A 21,366-nucleotide genomic window follows, 5' to 3' on the forward strand; every position below is an offset into this window, starting at 1 on the left:
ATTATAATTTTTTCAAATTTTTATATAGAATATAATAAATAATTTAACTTTTTTCCTACTTTTTCAAATCTTAAAATAATAATAATATTAAAATATAATATTTTAATATTTAATCTTAAAACTCAAAATTCTCATCTAAAAATTCCCAATGGCCAAAAGAAGAATAAACACATAAGAAAAAAAATTATATTCATAAATAATGTGTTCATTGAAACAAAAAGTACACTATCAATACGAAAGTTCGATGCATCGGTTATCATAAATAAAAGGCATTTGTATTTTAATTCTATATAAAAAAAAATGACATATTTACATATCAATTTATAAATATTATAATTAACTAATAATATAAAAGAAGTTTTGTCGTGTAAAGCTTTTAAATACAATTAAATTTTTAACAAGATTATACCAACTTTACACATAAAAACGTATACAAAATTTATATATAAACTTTCTCACTAATACAAAATTTTTATTTTAAAAATAGAATATAAAAAAAAAACGATGAAAAGCCTTGGATATGTAAATTTTTAGTAATTTTTTGCGAGTATAGTTAACTTTTTTCTCCTAAAAATAAAATATTATGGATGTGAATAATTTAAAAGAAGAAAAGGAAAACTAGAAAGAAAGATTTGGAGGTACACGAAAGTTTGGTTCAAATTTGTTCTCTCGTCTCCTCTTCTCCTCCTCCGTCTCCATCGCTAGCCGCGGCAGAGTCTAGAAACCCTCCTTAAACCCTCATGTCCCTTAGCCATCTATCCCGCCGAAAGCTACCCTTACCCCCACTCTGCCGCGCGCTTCTCACGCGCCTCCTCTCATTCTCTACCACCACTATCACCTCCTCGAAACTCCACCAACATTACTCCTTCAAACCCCCACACTCCCTTTCCTCGTCCCCCCAAAACCCTAATCGCATTCCCAGCGCGAATACGAAAAAAAAGCAGAAACCCCGGTACCGCCCACCTTCTTCGCTTGATCGAACTGGAATAAAACCGATAAAGTCCGATTTGCCCTTTGATTTCCAGTACAGTTACACGGAGAGCAATCCGACGGTGAGACCCATTGGGCTACGGGAGCCGAAGTACTCGCCTTTCGGGCCGGGCCGCCTCGACCGCGAATGGACCGGGGTGTGTGCTCCCGCAGTGGACCCCAAGGCGAGGTCCGTGGAAGGAGCGGACGACCCGAAGCTGGAGGAGAAGAGGAGGAAGATGAGGGAGAGGGTTCAGGGAGAACCTCTTACTGGGGCTGAGAGGAGAATTCTCGTGGAGAAGTGTCAGAAGCGCAATACCAAGACGCAAATCAATCTGGGTATGGTGTTTTTGGATTGCATACAGTGTTTGGTATCAGCTATTTCAGTATTGTTCTAGGATGTACTTATAAAAAAAAGTATTGTTCGAGGATGTGTTGGTTTTAGATTTTTCTCGCGTTGTAGAGTGCTTTTTAATGGCTTTCCTTTGTAATTATATGATAAGTATGGTTATGAGGTTTCTACTTTGTGTGAGTTGCATGTTGCATAGGGTGTATGGTTTTTAACTTTGGGTTCTAATTTGCATTTCATCGTTTAGGAAGGTATTTTCTGCTCATCTGGGTCGTTGTTTCTTGAGTTACTAAGTGTGTTCTGCCGCATCTGTGCATGCTCAATTAGAGGATTTATATCTTTGGGTTGGATTTCGCACCATCTCTTTGAATGAAGATTTTCATCTTGCCATTTACCGATTAAAAAAAGGGATTTTCATTTCTGAAATGAAGTTAAACTCCATGGTACCCTTTACAAAATTGCTTCTGTATGTTTTTTCATACTATTATACAACGTGCTCTTTTTCAAATTTTCAGACCGCATTAGTCTCCTTTTTTTATTTAGCAGTTAACCGAATGAGTACTGACTGCAATATCCACATCCTAGGAGTGTAAAACTCATTATTTCTGTAGTTTTTTTTGTTGGTTTATTTTGGCTCTTCTTACATATTCAACAGTTATATTGGAACTTGTTAAAGCTTATTGTGTTGTATTTTATATTGGCACTGCCGGAACAAAATCCCGACTGATCCTGGGGGTGCATTAAACCCTTGGCAAGGAGTTTCCCGCAAGTGCTTTCGAGTAATTTAAGAAAAATTTCTTCCAGCATGATAGCCCCTAGGAATTGTTTGCATTCAATGGAGGGTGCTTACAAGCAAGACTAATGCTCTTACCACTAAGAGCTTGATAGTATTTAAGGAGAAGATGAAGCTAATTGACTTCAAATTTATCAAGGACAAGGAGGGAGTTGTGAAATTTTTGTTCTCTCTCTCTCGATTTTTTTGTCATTGACTTGACAGTTTTATATGGAAGCCATCAGGCAAGGAATGGATGCATGGTGGAATCTTTATTGAGTACCTACCATTGCTGGAATAGGCTGTCCCAGAAGCCAAGGAGAATTTGTTTATGTTTTGTAGGCGTTTTCTTATTTTTCAGTAGTTTCCTGCTTGTTTTAGTTGTTTTTTCTTTTTCATAAGAAAATATTAGAATAGCCTTATGGACGCTTTTATATTTTCTATCTCGTTATAGAGCTATTGGGTTTGATCAAAACTCTACCAGCTTTTCTTTGAAAGTGTGATTGCCTTCACCTTTTGAGGTGTTATTGCTTGGGGAACATAGGTCTATGATTGCCCATGGGTACCATTGTTTTATTATTATTATTATTATTATTATTATTATTTTTCCTTTGACTCGCTGTATTAATTCCCAAACAGCTACCTAATTCCTTCAAGATTGACCAAGGTTCAATTTCTTCAATAATCTAACCATGTTCTACTTCTCATGTATACTCCCTGTGTACTTGGGCTTTTGCCTATTATTATGAATAAAATTTCTTGATTACCAATCAAATAAAAAAAAAAACATCTAACCATTCTCAAGTCCTTTTAAAAATTATCAAGGAAAGTGATGAATTTCTTGAAGATTCTGCAGCAAAGGTTTCAGAACACACTACAGCATTTGTCCTCTGTCAACCATGGAATATAAAAATTTCATTGATGATTAGCTATTTTGCAATCTGAAATTCTAGTTGGACAGGTCAATGATATCAGGTGATTTAACCAATATGATACTGCCTTGCAGATGCCTCATCTTCTGAGGTCAAGTCAGACCTTTGTTCTTAATCTTGCATGCATTTGATGTTGTTGATAAAGCAATGTGTTTCTTGGACATGCATTAGATATTCAAAAGGAAATGCACTTGCAGGATGCATGGATTACAAAGGCTTCTTATCTGAACTGAGATACTAAATGAAATAAGCAGTATCATTTGCTATCTATCGTTTTCTTTAATCATTGCCTTTTACTTAGTGTTTTTTTTTTTTTTTTAATTTGTTCGGGTAGGGAGGGACGGTTTAACCCACAACATGCTGAATGATATCCACAATAGTTGGAAACATGCCGAAGCAGTGAGGATAAAATGTTTAGGTGTTCCAACCGTGGACATGAGAAATGTGTGCACTCAGCTTGAGGTATTGCGTTTTCTTTTAACATAGCAACTCTCGAATTTCTCTAGTGGAGGTATCTTGCCGAAAAATAGAACAACTTCTTGTTTTAGATAGATACCAAAATCATGTTCAGCTTTCCATAAATATTGCGCTATGGCTTGCAGTTTGTTGTGAAGGTGGTTTCTGTTTACATCAGAATGTCTTCTTAAATTTCTTTGCGTGGTATAAAAAAGTTCTCTCTCCTCTGATTTTTTTTATCTCCGTACAACTGAGAAAGAAAAAAAAAAACCCTAATTTTCATCTCATTGGTGATTCATTCCCGTTAACGATTATGTTGTTCGGTGGTGTTTAGCTTAACTGTTAATTGCTTTAGGAATAGAAACTTTGTGATGGGGTTGTCGAGGAATGTTATTGTTGATTAGAAGTGTTTTGAGTTTGAAAAAACTAAATGAGCAATGGTGGAGATGCACGGAGAGCAGTTGTCGTGCAGTGAACTGCATTTACATTGCTCAAGATTCTATGGGTTGGTTGGCTGCCATGGTGAAGGAAGCTATAGGCTACGAGGGTTTTGAAGAATTTATCAAATCGCAAAGAAGCGGGTCTCAGGTTGTGGTGGTACAGCGGCAGCGTAACTCTTATGGGAGATTTATCTCTACTTCAGAATTCGGCCAAGGGAAGCGTTGTGGTTTGATAGTGATACCGAAAGGGAGGAAGGGGGTAGGGTGGAGGAACTTTGCTGATTTGTTGAAGGAAATCGCTGAAATTTCCTCTTTTTTGGGGGGGAGAAACAGAGGCAACTTGCAACGGGGGCCTCCTCCATTGTCTCAGCATGGTCCTCCGTCGCAAGGGCACCAGCATTCCCTTTCATACAGGGAGGCTCTGTCTCGAGCCTCAAAACTTGCAGTGAGGACAGCTGAGAATTCTTCTGTGGTGAAAGGTCAGTGGTGTGCAGGGAATGACTGGAAGGTGTCGGGTCTAAACATGGAAACTTTGATGCATGCGTTGGCTGAAATGGAGAAGCAAGTGGCTACTTTTCAGGTGAATATGGGATTGCTGAAACACTGAGTTGAGGTTGTGGGGCTAGATCAGGTTATGAGTGCTCAGGTTGAGCTAGGCTTTGATCATGAGACACTGGTGGGACCCAGTCTTCATGATAAGGGGAAGGGTCTGGCCTCAGTTGGGCCTAACGGGCCCAAAGACTTGCACTGTGCGGTTCAGCAGTGCAGGCCTTTCATACAGTCCGATGGCCTCGGCCCAGTCTGCTGCTCAGGCCCGAGTGCGGTGCCTTTGGTGCCTTCTAATTAGGCTCAGGCCCAGGCCCAGGCACAGCCTGTTCTTCAGTTCCAGGCGACAGACTCCCAGTCCCGAAGGCTATGTACGTGTGGCGACAACGTACCATTTTCGTCGTGTGGGTTGCAACCCGCACCGCCGGCAATGGGTCAGGGGTGCCAGAAAATGCAGGTGGCTTCGCCGGAGAGGTCCGTGGTGCCGGATTGTACGTTGGTAGCCGTACACGATCAAGAGACGTGCTTGCACAGCATCGAGATGCCTCTAACGTGGACGGAGACTTCACAGAAAAGGTCGTCTGAGGTGGCCGGAGCTCTCGCCGCTTCATCAGCACCGTCAGAACAATTGGAATGTGGTCCTCTGCTTCCGGGGCCTCCGTTAGGTAACCCCCCAAGGGTGAATGGCGATTCTGATGGGAATAGGTTGGGGGAAAGTAACTCTGTTGATGTTGGAAGGCTTTCTGAAGTAGTGGAAGAGGCAACCCGTACAGAAGACTTAATTGGTGGGGAAGACTCAGACTCAGATTCGTTGTTGCAGCTGGCTTTGGTGGATAAAGACTGTATTGGTGGCGAGGGGGCCATGCTAACTCCGTTATACACACTCCTGCCAAGTTTCGATGATGAGAGAGTTCCTTCTAACTGGGTTTTCAAAAAAGTGGAGGAGATACAAGCTGTTATTGGGATTTCGTTTGGAGGCGACGAAGAAAAATTTAAGGATCTTCTTATGGCAATTGAGGATAGGCGTATGAAGTCAGCCACAAAGCGGGATAGGGAATTGAAAAGGCTAACTTGCTCCATTAACTATGATGCAAAGGAAGGAAGTAGCGGTAGGGATAGAACGAAAGGGAGGGGCAATCTATGTTTACATGCAGCTTAAGATTATCTCTTGGAACGTGTGGGGGCTTAATGATTACAATAAACGCCTTCGTATCAAAACATTATTGCGGATGTGGAAGGGTGATGTGGTTTGCTTTCAAGAAACTAAGTTACGGTTTATTGACAGAAGAATAGTGCGAAGTTAATGGGGATGCGCATATGCGGGCTAGTCCTACTTGGCCTCCTTAGGAGCGTCAGGTGGAGTGTTATTAACGTGGGACAAAAGAGTAGTTGAGGTGATTGAGGAGTGTATCGGGGATTACTCGGTAGCGTTGCGATTCAAGAACATTGCTGACGGTTGGGAATGGGCTTTTGTAGTAACATATGGGCCCAATGTGGACAGGGATAGGAGGAGGTTATGGGAAGAGTTGGCTGGTGTATACTCTCTGTGGGATGTACCATGGTGCATGTGAGGAGACTTCAACGTTACTCGCTTTCCTAGCGAGAGGTCAGGACATCTTCGGAACTCAACAGCCATGGAGGAGTTCTCCGAGTTCATTTTTGAGTTGGACCTTATGGACCTCCTTCTGGTAGGAGGCGAATACACTTGGTCTAACGGTCGGGTATGATCGAAATTGGACAGATTCCCTGTCTCTCCTTCATGGGAAGCCCACTATCCGGAGGTATGTCAGAAATGTCTATTGCGAGTCTGCTTAAATCATTTTCCTATTGTACTAGATTGCGGGGGCATTCATAGTGGTTGCCGGTATTTCAAGTTTGAAAACATGTGGCTTACTGCGGATGAGTTTGTGGAGATGGTGCGTAATTGATGGACTGCTTATCATTTCATTGGTACCCCAAGTTTTATTCTTGCAGGTAAGCTGAAGGCTCTGAAGCAAGACTTGAAGAAGTGGAACGTGGAAGTTTTTGGCTACATTGACAGCCATAAATCTACCCTTTTGGAGGAATTGCAGAAGTTAGAGGGGAGGGAATTATCGGGAGATTCATCAGAGGAGACGATTGTGAGGAAGGGCACAGTCTTGGCAAGTTTGAAGAGGGTGTTGTTGTAAGAGGAGACCGCTTGGCGTAAAAAATCCAAGGCCCTTTGGTTGAAAGAAGGTGATAAGTGTACGAAGTACTTTCACAAAGTTGCAAATTCACATCGACGCAATAATGCTATAGAGTCGCTACACTCAGGCACTCAGGTGTTATCCTCTCTCGTGGACTTAGAAAATCATATCGTGGATTATTATGTGACCCTTATCTTAGAACCGACTGAGTGGAGGCTGAAGCTTGATGTTTTATCTTTTGATGCTATTGACTCTCAGAACGAGAGCGTTTTGGAGAGACCCTTCGATGAAGATGAGATCTACAAGGTCATTGTTGGTATGACTAAGGATAGAGCGCCGGGGCCAGATGGTTTTTCTATGGGGTTCTTTCAAACTTATCGGGACATTGTCAAAGGGAATGTGCTGCAGGTCTTTAGTGAATTTCATTCTTTTCAAAAGTTTGAAAAATCCCTTAATGCAACTTTCATTGTGCTCATTCCTGAGAGACACAGGGCTTCGATTATTGAGGACTTCCGTCCTATAAGCTTGATCAGTGGAGTGTATAAGATTATCTCAAAGGTTCTTGCTAACCGGCTAAGCTCGGTGTTGGAACATATTATTTCCAAGCCTCAGAACGCATTTATTCGTGGAAGACAAATTCTTGACTCGGTGCTCATTGCAAATGAATGCTTGGACCATAGATTGAGGGGGGGAGGCTCAGGCATCTTATGCAAGCTTGACATGGAGAAGGCGTACGATCATGTGAATTGGGAATTCCTCTTATACCTGCTCAGGAGGTGTGGCTTTGGTGATAGGTGGATTGCCTGGATGAGTCATTACATTTCGACCTGCTAGATTTTCGATAATTCTCGGGGTTTGCGACAAGGAGATCCCCTATCTCCCCTTTTGTTTGTTATAGTTATGGAGGCTCTTAGCCAGATGGTACATGCCGCAGTTGGTGGAGGTATCTTATCTAGTTTTCAGGTGGGTAATGGCACTGGTGGCTCCATTACTATCTCTCATCTTTTATTTGCAAACGATACTTTACTTTTCTGTGAAGCAGATAACAACTAGATTCAAACTCTACGTGCACTGTTACTGTGTTTTGAAGCAGTGTCGGAACTCAGGGTGAATCTTGATAAGTTTGAGATGGTTCCGGTGGGTGCAGTATCAAATATACGCAGTCTAGCAAGCTTATTGGATTGTCAGGTGTCCTCTTTGCCTTTGAAATATCTGGGACTTCCATTGGGTGCAACTTTTAAGGCTAGAACTATATGGGATGGGGTGGTGGAGAAGATAGAGAAAAGGTTGGCTGGTTGGAAACGATTTTATTTATCAAAAGGGGGTCGTCTTACTCTTATTAAGAGCACCCTTTCAAATCTTCCCACATATTTCTTATCTTTGTTTCCTTTACTGGCAGGTGTGGGGAAAAAGATTGAGAAAACGATAAGGGCATTCTTATGGGGGGGATTGGGGAAGGAGAAGAAATTCCATCTAGTTAGTTGGAAGACAGTTTGTGCTCCAGTTACACAAGGGGGGTTGGGTGTGCGTGACTTGAGAACTTTTAATAAAACCCTATTGGGGAAGTGGTTATGGAGATATCATTTGGAGGGGGGGTCTTTGCGGAAAGAAATTATTGATGCAAGATATGGAGCTGCTTTGGGTGGTTGGTGCTCCAACGAAGTGAGAGGGGGGGCATGGCGTGGGTTTATGGAAATTCATAAGGAGTGGGTGGTCTTGTTTTAAATTAACTGTAAAGGCGTATTATAACTCTTATCATCACAAGACCACTCTCCCTTTCCTTGGAAGAGCATTTGGAAGTCTCGTGTGCCTTCTAAAGTAGCCTTTTTTGTATGGAATGCAGCCCTTGGGAAGATCTTGACCACGGATAACCCGAGGAAGAGGGGGTGCATAGTGATGGATTGGTGTTATTTGTGTAAAAAAAATGGAGAATCTGTTGATCACCTCCTACTACACTATGATGTTACAAAAGGGAGTTGTGGGATGAGATTTTTCAAAGGGTTGATGTTGCGTGGGTTATGCCCTTGAGAGTGGTAGATTTGTTGGGTTGTTGGAGGAAGATACAAGGATGTCATCAAGTGGCAGCAGTGTGGAAGATGATCCCGCTATGTCTTATGTGGTGTATTTGGTTGGAAAGAAATGCGCGTTGTTTTGAAGACAAGGAACGCTCTTTGGCAGAGTTGAAGAACTTTTTCCTACACACTTTATTGCTTTGGTTTTCCGCTATTGTACTAAATGGAGACAATGTTCATGAGTTCCTGTCTTTAATTCATCGCACATAGAACGTCCCTAGGTGTTATGTATACTTCCTGTGTACACGGGCTTTGCCTATTTTCTGATTAATAATATTTCTCTTATAAAAAAAAAAAAAAAATTCTTTGCATGGTAAGATGAAGTTTGATCTATGTGAATGGCCCTGATAATTTTTATCTTTTCTTGGTAGAAATGTTAAATTGTTCATAAATGGTAAGATTTTCTCTCTTATAGAAGAAGAAATGTTAGGTTCAAGTTCAAGGTGTTTGTTTCAGGACAAAGCGTTTGGAAAGATCATCCACAGACACGGTAGTTTTCTTGTATTATTTAGAGGCAGAAATTATCATCCCAAGAAAAGGCCTATGATTCCATTGATGCTGTGGAGACCCCATGAGCCCGTATATCCCAGGCTAATCAAGACTACAATTGATGGCCTAAGCATTGAGGAAACAAAGGAAATGAGAAAGAGAGGACTAGCTGTTCCTGCTTTAACAAAACTTGGTATGCACTATTTTAAATTTTAATTTAGAAGTTGTAACAATGAGTGTATCTTTGTTGTTCTCTAACTCCCCTGCTGCAACTGCAGCAAAGAATGGTTATTATGGTAGTCTGGTACCCATGGTCAGAGATGCTTTCCTCTGCAGTGAGCTGGTTCGGATAGACTGCCGGGGTCTTGAGAAGAGTGATTACAAGAAAATAGGCTGCAAACTCAGGGTAAAAGACTTCAGATTCATCATTCTGCATGAGGGTTCATCTATGTACTGATCTGACATACGAATTTTTTATTAGTAACTCTCAATTTCGTTGATATTTTGTCAGTAGAAAGATTTCTTATTTGTTTGTTGCTACAAAAGGAAAGGTCATCCTCAAGCTCGTATTATCTGCTAAATTTTACTCTCATGGGGAACTGATGCTAGTGAGCAATTAGCATTTTTTCTCCTTGTGATGAGAAGTAAGCAGAATGGTCTTGATATCCTTTGTGGTGTAAATGGAGCTTGCCCTGCAAGATCCTTCTGAGTTTATTTTATATAAGAAAACAACTCTGCTGCTGCAATTACTTTAAAAAATATAAATGGTATACAGTAGCTTAAAACTCTGGGCAAATTAAACATGATTGTTTCCTTTTGTTTGTCTCTGTTAAGTTTGTTGGCCTTTTAGACTATAGAGAGGGGGTGTTATTTACTTATTAATTGTTTTTCAATGTCGATGCAGGACTTGGTGCCTTGCATCCTGGTGACGTTTGAGAAGGAGCAGATTGTGGTTTGGAGGGGGAAGGACTACGAGCCTGTAGAAGATGGATACTTCCTTCCTGAACGTGAAATATTTGATGATCCAGTTGGCGATTTGGTTTGTAGCGAGGACAGTGACAGCTTGGATGGCACACCAGCAGCGGTCAACAGGACTGGTGATGATGAGTAGTTCCTTTCTCGCTGGAAATTACGAGCTCCAATTAAATTGTTTTGTCAGAGTCATGCTTGTGTTCTCCATTTCTTTGAAGATCCGAGTACAAGCAAAAGCCATAGGTACTAGCAGGATCATACCGACTAGGGTCTTCTGATGCATCCTTTAGTTGTGTTGTGGATCTTGTAATGAGCCTTTTCCCGCTACTTTTTGGTGCTATTCATTCACTCCCTACCCCCTCCTTTCCGGTCCCTATTAGTAAAAGAACAAAAGTCCCAATTAGTAAAAGAAGAAGAGGATGATCAGGAGTGAGAGTGGCCAACTTGTAAATAAATCAGATCATCTCAGTCTATTTGTTGTATAGAGGGTCCAGATGGGGGGGGGGGGGGGGGGGGGGTGTTGTTGGTGTTCAGGCAATTTTGAGACAGCATACCGAGTGCTGCACATGCGCTTCCTAATCTCCAGTGGTCTCTTTTCCAGCTTTCATACAGAACGTAGTCATTAAACATGTTCCGCGCATGTGCACCTTTTCAAACATGGTGCTTGAAGCATGCACTGTCACAGTTGTCATGGGTTATCAATTATGCCCTCACATTCATGGAAAAAAGGTAGTGGAAAGCTCATTTATTACACACTGAATCATTAAACTTGGTCTCGTTAAAAACTGTACGTGCTTTCACATCTAGCAGAATTCTTCTAATATTTAAAATATATTTTTTAGACGTGACACAATTCTCATTTATAATGCTTTTAGATTCCAAAGCGCAAACAAACAAGCGGAGTGGGGTGCCGGGGGGAGGTGTGGTTTTTGTTTGCACTTGGGGCACGAAGAATGCCTCACAAATCACATGCAAGTGAGGTGTAAGATCAAGATACGGAGGACCATTTTCCTTTACCTTATGATAAATCCCCGCTAAAAAGGGAAGATGGTAGAGAAAATCAGGTCCCCCTTTCGATGCACATGGCAATAATATTAAGAAGAAAAATATCACGAATAAATTAAAATTATTTTAATTATAAAATAAATTAAAAAATATAAATTTATAAGAATATTTTTCTATAATATTTTCGTTGCTCCAGGATCAAAGATTCAAATGTCTTCTCCATCACCTAACAAAACAGATAAAATACCACCCCACAGCAAAAATACAAAACACGAAAGCCGAGGTAAAATCCAGGCACACCCCCACCAAACTTTACCGTTGCCCCTCACTCCTGCAAACACACGGACTCTCTCTCTCTCAAAGTCTGAACTTTCGGTCCTCAGCTATGGCGGACAATGATATCTCCTCCCCTCTTCTCTCTTCCCAGCCATCCGATACACCGCACCTAACCATCATTGTCAACGCCTCCGACTCCGACAATCATTCTGACAACAAAAGAATCAACAACGGTAACAATGGTAATCATCAAAACGGTCGGGATTCTCACTCCAGAAACCCGTTCGAGTTGATCGGTTCTAAGGGGCTGGAAGTACCCGGTCCGGCCACGGTAGACCCGTTTCGCAACGAGACTCCAACCATCGACGGGCTATACGAGTGGGTGAAGATCGTGGTTTGCTTACCGATTGCGGCGGTCAGGCTCGTGATATTCGGCGTTTGCTTGCTGGTGGGATTTTTGGCGACCAAGTTAGCGCTCGAGGGCTGGAAGGACAAACAGAACCCCTTGCCCAGGTGGAGGTCTAGGATTATGTGGGTCACTAGGGTCTGCGCTAGGTTTATTCTCTTCTCTTTCGGGTAAGTTGGTTTCCTGGTTTTTCTGTTTTTTTTTTTTTTTTTCCTCATTTAGTTTTGGGTAATCGTGATGTTTGGCTTTGATCAATACCTGTTTCGTTTGGTCGAAGAGAAAATGGAGGAAAAGACCGGAATATCAAGACTGTTCAATTTCTAAACCAACCAAATTAATATTTTTTTAAACCAAACCAAGTTAATATTTTGAAGTTTCTAGAATTAGATAAAATACGTATAATAGGTTCTGGCATATGAAGCTTACACTTGTTGTGAATTTCTTCTGTTTTCCGTATTTGTTTTCCGTATTGAAGTTGATCCTTATTTCATTTTGGGTTTTCAAATAGTGGAACTTATTCTTTGTATATTTTTGTCTCCTGCAGCTATCATTGGATAAGACGGAAAGGAAAACCTGCTCCAAGGGAGACCGCTCCAATCGTTGTATCTAATCATGTGTCATTCATTGAACCCATCTTCTATTTTTACGAGTTATTCCCTACCATCGTGGCAGCTGAATCCCATGATTCCATACCTTTTGTTGGAACTATTATTAGAGCGATGCAGGTAATTAACGTAGTTTCATTTCCACAATCAGTGGAAAGGTGTTTTCCGCCCGTTAATGAAAAAGATGACTCTCAATTTCATTTAAATGATTTGGATTCAATAGGCGTTGTTTCTCTCTTTCTTTTATGTTCTCAGGTGATTTATGTCAATAGATTCTCACCGTCATCGAGGAAGCATGCTGTTAATGAAATAAAGGTAGTAAAGCTTCTATAATTTTTTCAGTCTCATCTTTATTTGGTTTATGTTATTAATGATTTTCAGTGTTTTTTGACATTTTATATACGGATTTTCTGTTCTTGCAGTCGTTCATTCTCTCCTAAGGATCTTGTTTCTTTTTTTGTAATAATAATCGTACTATACGCTCTCATATCTTGGAAAGCACATTGGTGCTGGTGCTTTATCCTGATTCATATTTTTCAGCACATCATAAAGTTCCTATTCCTTAAACAGCGTCTGAGTTGAAGCTTTTGTATTTTTAGAACATTCAGCGGATGAATTGAAATAATTGCTTTGATTTCTAGATTTTTTCTCTTGTAGACTTCATGTAATAGAATTGTACTCCTCACCTATGCTTTTTATTGTATCTGTATTCTCCTATCTGATAAAAAAATCTGTTTTCTCATCAAATCAAATGGATAAAAACAGGTACTGCCTTGACCACAAGAACTTGCTTTTTGCTAGTCTTGAATATGAAAATCAGTATCTGTTTGAGATTTCTTTTTTTTGATCGGTAAACAAAATTTTATTGATCAAAAGAGAAGGCATATGCCCAAGTATACGGGACATATACAAGAGCAATGCCTAGGCGTGCTAGTATCTGTTTGAGATTTCTACACTACTACGTTACTGCAACTTTTACCGATGCACATTGCGTTGATCATGCTTGCTATTAAGTCCTACCGCAACTGTTATATTCTGTCTGAAGTGAGAATTTGCCACTGTTTTTTCCATCTGGTTTTGTGAATGTACCTTCTAGTCTATTTATAGTAGCAACTGTCAGAACATGAGATTGCTGAGTCTGGTTTTCCTTTCGATGTTGTAGATTGTATTGAATTTGACCATAAGATGCATGACTTCTCTGATTAAATGCAGCAAAACTTGTTGGCCATTTTCACTGTCAGTATTGTTGAGTGATGAAACTTTATTCAGGAATCACAATAAACTTAGCAACAAAAACTGTTGCATGCTAAATCTGATTTACTAATCTTTTTAAGGCTACTTTAGAAATAATATGCAAAATATTTTTATCAATTTATAAGCTATTTGATACAGAAATGTGCTTTCAAGGATCTGAATACAGAGAAAGGCTTCTTGCGATGGATTTCCTCGATTACTATTATTTCCCGAGGGAACCACAACTAATGGAAGCGCTCTTATCTCATTCCAACTTGGTGCATTCATCCCAGGATACCCAATCCAACCAGTAGTTGTCCGCTATCCTTACGTACACTTTGACCAATCATGGTAGGACACTTATCTTCTCTTGAACTTCATTTTGGTTTTTTCTATATAATGTAGTATGCCATCTCATGCAGGGGGAATATCTCTTTGGCAAAGCTCATGTTTAGAATGTTCACACAGTTTCACAATTTTATGGAGGTATGCTACACCACTGGATTTGAACTCTTGGTTCCTACATTGCCTTTTTTTGCAAACTCTATATTGATTTGAAATTAATTTGAGATATTTATTATTACATGACAGGTGGAATACCTTCCTGTGGTATCACCACTCACTAATCGAAAAGAAAGCATCATCCACTTGGCTGAGAGGGTGAGTATCAGCTTGTAATTGATTTTTTTTCCTGCTGTGTTCTTGAACCGTTAAATATACTTGGTAGTTTTGAATTTGTAAGTACGCACCATTGTGCTGTCTTACCAGATTATTACATGTTTGAAATTCTGCACGAGTCATTTCAGTTGACTCATATGGTTTAATTTTTTTATACTTAAAGCATATAAATGTCTGTGTAGTTAAGGGCTTGGGTTATTAAAGCATGTTAAATTCTTCAGATGTGTTTATATGATATTTTATAAAGTGTGGATGAATTGTTCTTATTAGTTCATTTACCTCAATTGCAAAAAATTATCCTTTCAGTTTTATTGCCCATTGTTCTTTTAGGGAAGGATATTTTCACTTGCTCATGTTTTGAGTATTTTTGTAGCACTGAGATATTATTTGTAGGCACAGACAAGGATGTGTATAGTATTTAGGATTTTAAATTGAAGCATGAAAATGAATATACATAAATTTTTTTTCTTAAGAACACTGCCAATTATGAATTTGTGCAGATTGTGGGATGAGTTCGCATATATATATTTATTTTTCCCATCGTGGCATTGATTGTAGATTTTTTATAACAATTAACCATTTGGATTTATGCAGACTAGCCATGCTATTGCAACTGCACTTAATGTAACAGAAACCTCTCATTCCTATGGGGACTTAATGCTTCTTACGAAAGCATTGCAATCAAGACAGGTTTCCATTTCTTGCCTACCATTTTTGCCCATTACAATCATCTTAAATATATGTGCCTTTATGATCTTTATATCTGCCCATTGCCCAACAATTGGCAAGTGGTTGATTTCAGTTAAAATGACAGATTTTTATTTTTTTAAGAATAGATAGTAGATGTTGGATCTATTATAACAAATGAACTTTAAATTTGAAATGCATGGTTAAATCTGAAATTAATTAGCATATTGAGGTCTAAAATACAGTGCTAGGCTTGACCCTTTCATTGGGATGAAGAATGCAGAGAATACAACTACACTTAATGGCAAACCGGTCATACTTTTTTTTTTTATAAGTAAAAATTTTATTCATCAAATGCAATAGGCAAAGCCCATGTACACAGGATGTATACAAATGAAACGCCTAAATACATTTGAATACTAGAAAAACGAGGACAAAAACTCATGGACAGCCCCTCCATTAAATATAAGTGTATTCATTTATATTCATATACATTTAGAAAAAGTGATTCAATTAATAAATCTATTTAGGAGATCTATTGCATTAGTTCAATTAGATCAATATGTAAGCAATTTGTAGAAAGAATCAGTGCATGTTCTATGTTAATAATGCACATTATTTTTAAAGAATCGACAGTCATTAAATTTTCTGTAAAGATTTAGTGTAATATTAGCATACAACTAACTGGATGTAATGCCCCAATGGAAGGCCTAAATCATATGGCCTATACTCTAAAATGACTAGTCAATGATACAATTGAAGCCCCATTAGAACCTTATAAAGAGCAAGAACTTCTCATTCCCAAGCAATGTGGGATCCCATACACCACATACCCTTATCCTTATCATATGGGATATCACACCGGAAGCCTCAATTCACCCCGTGGTGTTTGACTGCCCGGATGCTTCTTTCATTCTGCTCTATCAGAGTCCTATCCTCTATATCATTGACAATCATGTTGTTCCCTGTGGCGACATAAATTTTTGCCTCTCCACTGCTGTGTTGCTTTCTGAATTACTCTATATTCATTGCGTATTGGTCTTCATTACAATTTTATCATTGACAATCATGTTGTTCCCTGTGGCGATATAAATTTTGCCTCTCCACTTCCGTATCGCTTTCTAAATTGCTCTATATTCGTTGCGTATTGGTCTTCATTACAATTTTGTGAAATGAAACCTGTTCTTGGTAGAGGCCTGTGTAAAACACACAGTTAAACTTACAGTGATATAGGACAGATTGGATTAATTACAATATTCTCTCCCTAATCCATTAGTGGAATTTTTTTGCTAACTCACACTGCAGATTAATCTTTCAATGACTTTTATTGTTTTATGATCTTCTGATTGAATTTGAAGCTTATATTAGTGAAACTCAAGGATTTGACTGTTTGGCGCTGATATGTCAGTATCATAATATGTGCAGGAAAAGCCTTCAAGTTATATGGTTGAAATGGCTAGGGTGGAATCAGTGAGTCCTTTCACCAAAATGCCTCACTGCAAATCATTTCTTGTATTTTAAGGTTTTGGATTCTAGATCTGTACTCGTATATGGTGCATCCTTTGGAAGGTTAACTATTTGTTGAGGTTTCCACTTTGTCTACTTGGTCAAATGGTGCCTTTTCTTTTCCCTTTATATCTTCTTCAAAAGTGAACTTGTGAAGACAAATTTCTGTTTCTGTGAACTCACACAAGTGGGGCCAATAGTGCTTATGGCTCTTATCATCTGTTACCTTATAGAACTATTCATATGGAGGAGTGAATTTGCTTAAAACAGTGCTTTCTTTTATCATTTTCTTCCAGACACAGACCTGCTTATCAGTCTTTTATTAGATAATGTGAATTAAGTATCTTAAACAATTACCTCATAATTATCTACTTTTAGTTTCTGCCAATGTAAGAGCTCACCAAAGGCCGGCCTTTTATTAGAATATCAATATGCTTACTTTACCACTTATTCTGGAAATAACAATCCAGTTGTTTATTTATAGTTTTTGTTTTCAGAAGTACTTGCATGATTTGAAGGAAAGATAAATGATGTTTTTCTCTTGTTTTGCAGTTGTTCCATATAAGCAGCTTGGAAGCTGTGGACTTTTTGGATAAATTTCTGTCAATGAATCCAGACCCAAGGTATTGTTGACGCATTTTCATATAAGTAATTGGAAAGTTCTTTTTAAGTTTGTATTTTTGTGTCAATGGTATTTATATATTGATTTTTGGTTTTAAGCTATTATATTGAATTCATGGAATGAGTAATTGATGTTGTTGACTTTGCTGTCACTATTGTTATCCGGTTCTGATTCTAATAGTTGGGTGAATGTTACCGGCATGTGTAGGTCATTAACCAGACCTTTCCTTTGGACTGAAGCGAAGCATATTGCTTGTGATTTTTTTTACGTCCTTCTAAAATCCTTTTAATTTCCTGAACCCTGATGCTTTGTTAGGTCTCCCTCCCTCTTTTTTTCTTCCTCACCGGTTTCCTTTTTTTGGGGGGTGGGGTTGTTTTAAATTTTCTTCCTATATAGAGTGGTTCCCAAGTTATGTCTGCATCGTACGTATATATAAAAAAAACACCTGCATTGCTCACTGAAGGAGATTATGCAGTAATTTTATAATATGCATATAACCTAATAAACCAACAATGTAGTTCATCTAAACTGTCACAAAATTGCATGACTCAGAAATGCATGCTTTCTATTTCGTATTCGTGCCATCAAGACATTTCAAATGCAAGAGCATCGTTTAGTTTTATGTGTTCAGATAACCCAACAGATTCTCACCATATAAATTTATAATCCTTTTGCAGTGGCTGTGTTAGATTTTATGACTTCTTAAGTGTTCTAAGACTGAAGGCTTGTGCTCTTTCTGAAGAGGTTAGTTGCCCAAATAACTCTCTCATTTCTGTAGCAGGAAAATGTTTAGATCCAGATCAATTCCTTTCCATGATTATTTTGCTTTCCTTTAATTGGAGCTCTGGAATGAAAGAAGTTCAAAGCATAAATTTTTGTTGGAAAATGGATCAGTGAGTTTTTAGGATTGATGCACTTGTCTCATTGTTCTATGAAATTATTTCTTTATAAAGCTTGTCTTACATTTTGGCTTCTAATACCAATTAATTCCTTCATTAGGGGGGTGGTGAGTCATCTGTGGATTTTCAGTTGTTTTCCTATTGGTGATTGCATTGGGTTCTCCTTACACCCTTATATCTTGACTACACGATTTGAGCATCAATCCTTTTCTGGTTGAAGTTACTGTACTTCCGTATTGTTGGAATATTCCTTCTTTAGCATGAACCCTTAATTTTCATGGTAAGGTAGAAATAGGTCTGAACAAAACTAATAGTGGAGCAGATGTCAGTTTCTGGCAAGGATGATAAGGTATTTTACCTTGGGGGAAAACTAACAAATATTGCTTTGTATATTCAATTGTATTACCTGTTCCATTGTATATGGTAAAAGAATAACAAAGATCATGTTGGACTGAATGAACAGTAAATTGTCTATTTGAACAGCGCTGATTTTTATTTTATTTTATTGGATTCATGTACAACTCAACAGAAGTATTGATCACAAGTGATTGGGGTCAGCTAGAAGAACCCTTTCGGACGAAACTTTTCTTATCTTAATAATTTTTGTTATATTTTTTCATCTTTCTTCTATCCTGAAAATCAACTTAGTTACTTAAGAACCCTTTTTGACGAAACTTTTCTTATCTTAATAATTTCTGTTATATTTTTTCATCTTTCTTCTATCCTGAAAATCAACTTTGATTTATAGATATTTGCATTCATTGATGTGGAGAAAAATGGAACAATCACATTCAAGCAGGTATTCTCCACCAACTCTGTCTCTCTCTCTCTGCATGATGTATGCTTTTAAATGCTTGCTTTTACTTATTTATTGTTTGAAGTCCTATGTAACCAGAGCTATGTCCTGTGCACACCCAGGATTAGTCGGGATGTTGTTCTCGGACACCCGGTGCCAATTAAAAAAATGTAACCAGAGCTATGTACACAACACATAGATCATCCTGATTTCAGTTGGATAATTTTTTCTAAAATTATTAGTTGAGTTAATTTTTTCTGAAGCTACTGCTTAGTTACTTTTTTGTGCCAGTAGAGCAATACAATAATTCCCAGAGCCCAAAATGGGAGCACCATTTCTTTTTGGATGGATTTCAGCCCAATCCCGTTGCCAAAACCAACTGACCCCCACTGGGGTTGATTTAGCAAACATCCACCTGCCCAAGGGGGTGGATAACAACCGAAACCAACTTCCTGTGGGTGCTTTTTTAATGAGGCACATTCATTTAAACTGCTGAAACCACCTGATGTCCCATTTGGCTGTCGAGAAAATGCAGCAAAATGAAATGAAACGAAAACCAAGTGAACCCTCCATTGCACTTGGAGCAGAACTGCAAAATTGAAGGACTTCTTAACCGGATGCAATCTTGAATGGCGTTGAAATCTTTAAACCATTGCGGTCAATTTCACTAGACCCAAAACTGTTTACTTCTGTTGCCTCCAGAGGTTGTGCCACCAATACAATCAACGAAGCCAAAGAAAAATAGCATGAGAATAATTGCCATCGCTACCGGTGGTGGTTGCTGGCATTATCTTTGAGGAAGGAGCAATGAGTGTTGGCATGGGGAGGGATCGGCGGGGTGAGACAGAAAGTCTCTTAGAACTGGAGAGAGAGAGAGAGAGAGAGAGAGAGAGAGAGAGAGAGAGAGAGAGAGAGAGAGAGAGAGAGAGAGTAAAAATTTTTATGGGCAGGTAGTCTCCAAAACCACCTGCTGAAATTTCTTCTGGTGGGTTGCTGATCAGCCCTAATTCATTTGCTCTTTCTGGGCTGATATAGAAAACTTATGATTATCGATGTGTTATTTAACTACATATTATTCTGTTTTCCCATCTTTGCAGTTCTTATTTGGATCAGCACATGTCATGAAGCAGCCATTATTCAGGCAAGCTTGTGAATCATCCTTTACTGAATGCACGGCTGGGGGAAATGATTACCTTCTTGAACATGAAGTATATTGCTCTTTCCTTCCTTTTCTTTTCCTCTCTTATTTTGCCCTCCATTCTCGATACTTTATTGAATGCTGAATTGCATTCAATTTCTAATTGCTGTTTGGATCAGTTGGGAGATTTTTTTGGTCGTGGAATCCCAGACTTGAATGCTGGTGATGTGAGTCACTGATCTATCTATGCCATTATCCTCTCTTCTGTTTTCTTTTCTGGGAATGGCATCATGTCTATTATTTGAAGAGAAATATGCTTCCATTGTCAACATAAAATACCCAGTTGTCATCCGTAAACTTGGTCCTGCAGGTCCATGGTCTGTTCAATTTATTTGATTCTGATAATGATGGGAAGATCAGTAAGGATGATTTTGATTCCTGCCTAAGAAAGAATCCTTTGCTGATAGCACTTTTCTTACCTTGTTTGCTGCACAAGGGCTTCTCAGAAACTGGTGTTAGAACGCTGGAGGGCATGGTGCTATGAATGAGTGTTTCCATGCACTTGTAGGTTTATCTTTTACCCCCGTGATTGTTGAGTTTTGTATTGGGGAAATAGATGGGAGAAAAAAAGGGAGGGGGTGATGCTTGTAGTTACCACAACGAGTATAGGCGGCGGGGCTTTAATATTTTCAAAACCCCGCCCTATAATATGCTCATAAGTCATTTCCATTCAGTTTGGGTAGTAACCCGTACTCTATTTCTGTTGTTTCAAACCTGATTTTGGGAATTTTCATTGATTTGTTTAAATTGATCAAATTGTGTTCCTGGGCTGAGTGTTCTTAATTCTTATAAGAGTTTTGCTACGTACGAACAAAGTCGCGTGCTAATCTGCGTATTAAGACTAATTCTTTTATATTCAAAATTTAAATTAGTACTGTTTTTAATAAAATTTTATTTTTAATCAATCACATTAGATTAGTGCACATATTAGGATGCAGTTGTGCTTGTAACTAAATTTTTTCTTCTTATAAACAACATGAAATTCTACCGATAGCAATTTGTAATTGAGGATGGGCTTAATTTGCGGGAGGGAGGCATTCAGTCAAATCGATGGAATGAACATGAGCCTAAAACATTTTAACACCAGGCTTGAACCAGAGGCAGCTCAACTCGTCCTGTTTTGTGGGCGAAATCCCAAGCCAGAAAAACCAACATAAACCCACATTTTATGGGTGTTTGGAAGAACATAGAGCTGTCTCACCGTTACAGCTGCGTTGCCTAGCATTGATTTAGCATTCGTGAGTTGTATGTATGAATGCTTGAATCATAATTTGGTCGTGTCAATATTGG

At 38.9% G+C, this 21,366-nt stretch overlaps 2 protein-coding genes across 3 annotated transcripts; both read left to right on the forward strand.

The window, feature by feature from the left end:
* The first annotated feature begins 610 nt into the window (after window positions 1-610).
* On the forward strand, window positions 611-10,647 carry LOC122301207 (CRS2-associated factor 1, mitochondrial). Of its 2 annotated transcripts, none has more exons than XM_043112395.1 (5): window positions 611-1,308; window positions 3,357-3,484; window positions 9,161-9,386; window positions 9,472-9,643; window positions 10,098-10,267. In XM_043112395.1, exons 1-5 carry the CDS (start codon window positions 741-743, stop codon window positions 10,120-10,122), a joined length of 1,119 nt encoding a protein of 372 aa, XP_042968329.1. In that variant the 5' UTR covers window positions 611-740; the 3' UTR covers window positions 10,123-10,267. The 2 variants fall into 2 exon arrangements, with proteins under 2 accessions (XP_042968329.1, XP_042968328.1); XM_043112394.1 differs by having other exon boundaries at window positions 613-1,308; window positions 9,472-9,599; window positions 10,098-10,647.
* Window positions 10,648-11,369: 722 nt separating this feature from the next.
* LOC122301206 (lysophospholipid acyltransferase LPEAT2-like) lies at window positions 11,370-20,841 on the forward strand. The gene is made up of 14 exons (XM_043112393.1): window positions 11,370-12,022; window positions 12,397-12,577; window positions 12,713-12,772; window positions 13,878-14,041; window positions 14,113-14,176; window positions 14,282-14,350; window positions 14,963-15,058; window positions 16,481-16,525; window positions 17,114-17,184; window positions 17,861-17,927; window positions 18,831-18,881; window positions 19,976-20,086; window positions 20,196-20,243; window positions 20,387-20,841. The coding sequence occupies exons 1-14, from the start codon at window positions 11,556-11,558 to the stop codon at window positions 20,558-20,560; spliced, it is 1,668 nt and encodes a 555-aa protein (XP_042968327.1). The 5' UTR covers window positions 11,370-11,555; the 3' UTR covers window positions 20,561-20,841.
* The last annotated feature ends 525 nt before the right edge of the window (window positions 20,842-21,366 follow it).

Source organism: Carya illinoinensis, chromosome 2 (genome assembly GCF_018687715.1).
Source record: "Carya illinoinensis cultivar Pawnee chromosome 2, C.illinoinensisPawnee_v1, whole genome shotgun sequence".
NCBI lineage: Eukaryota > Viridiplantae > Streptophyta > Magnoliopsida > Fagales > Juglandaceae > Carya > Carya illinoinensis.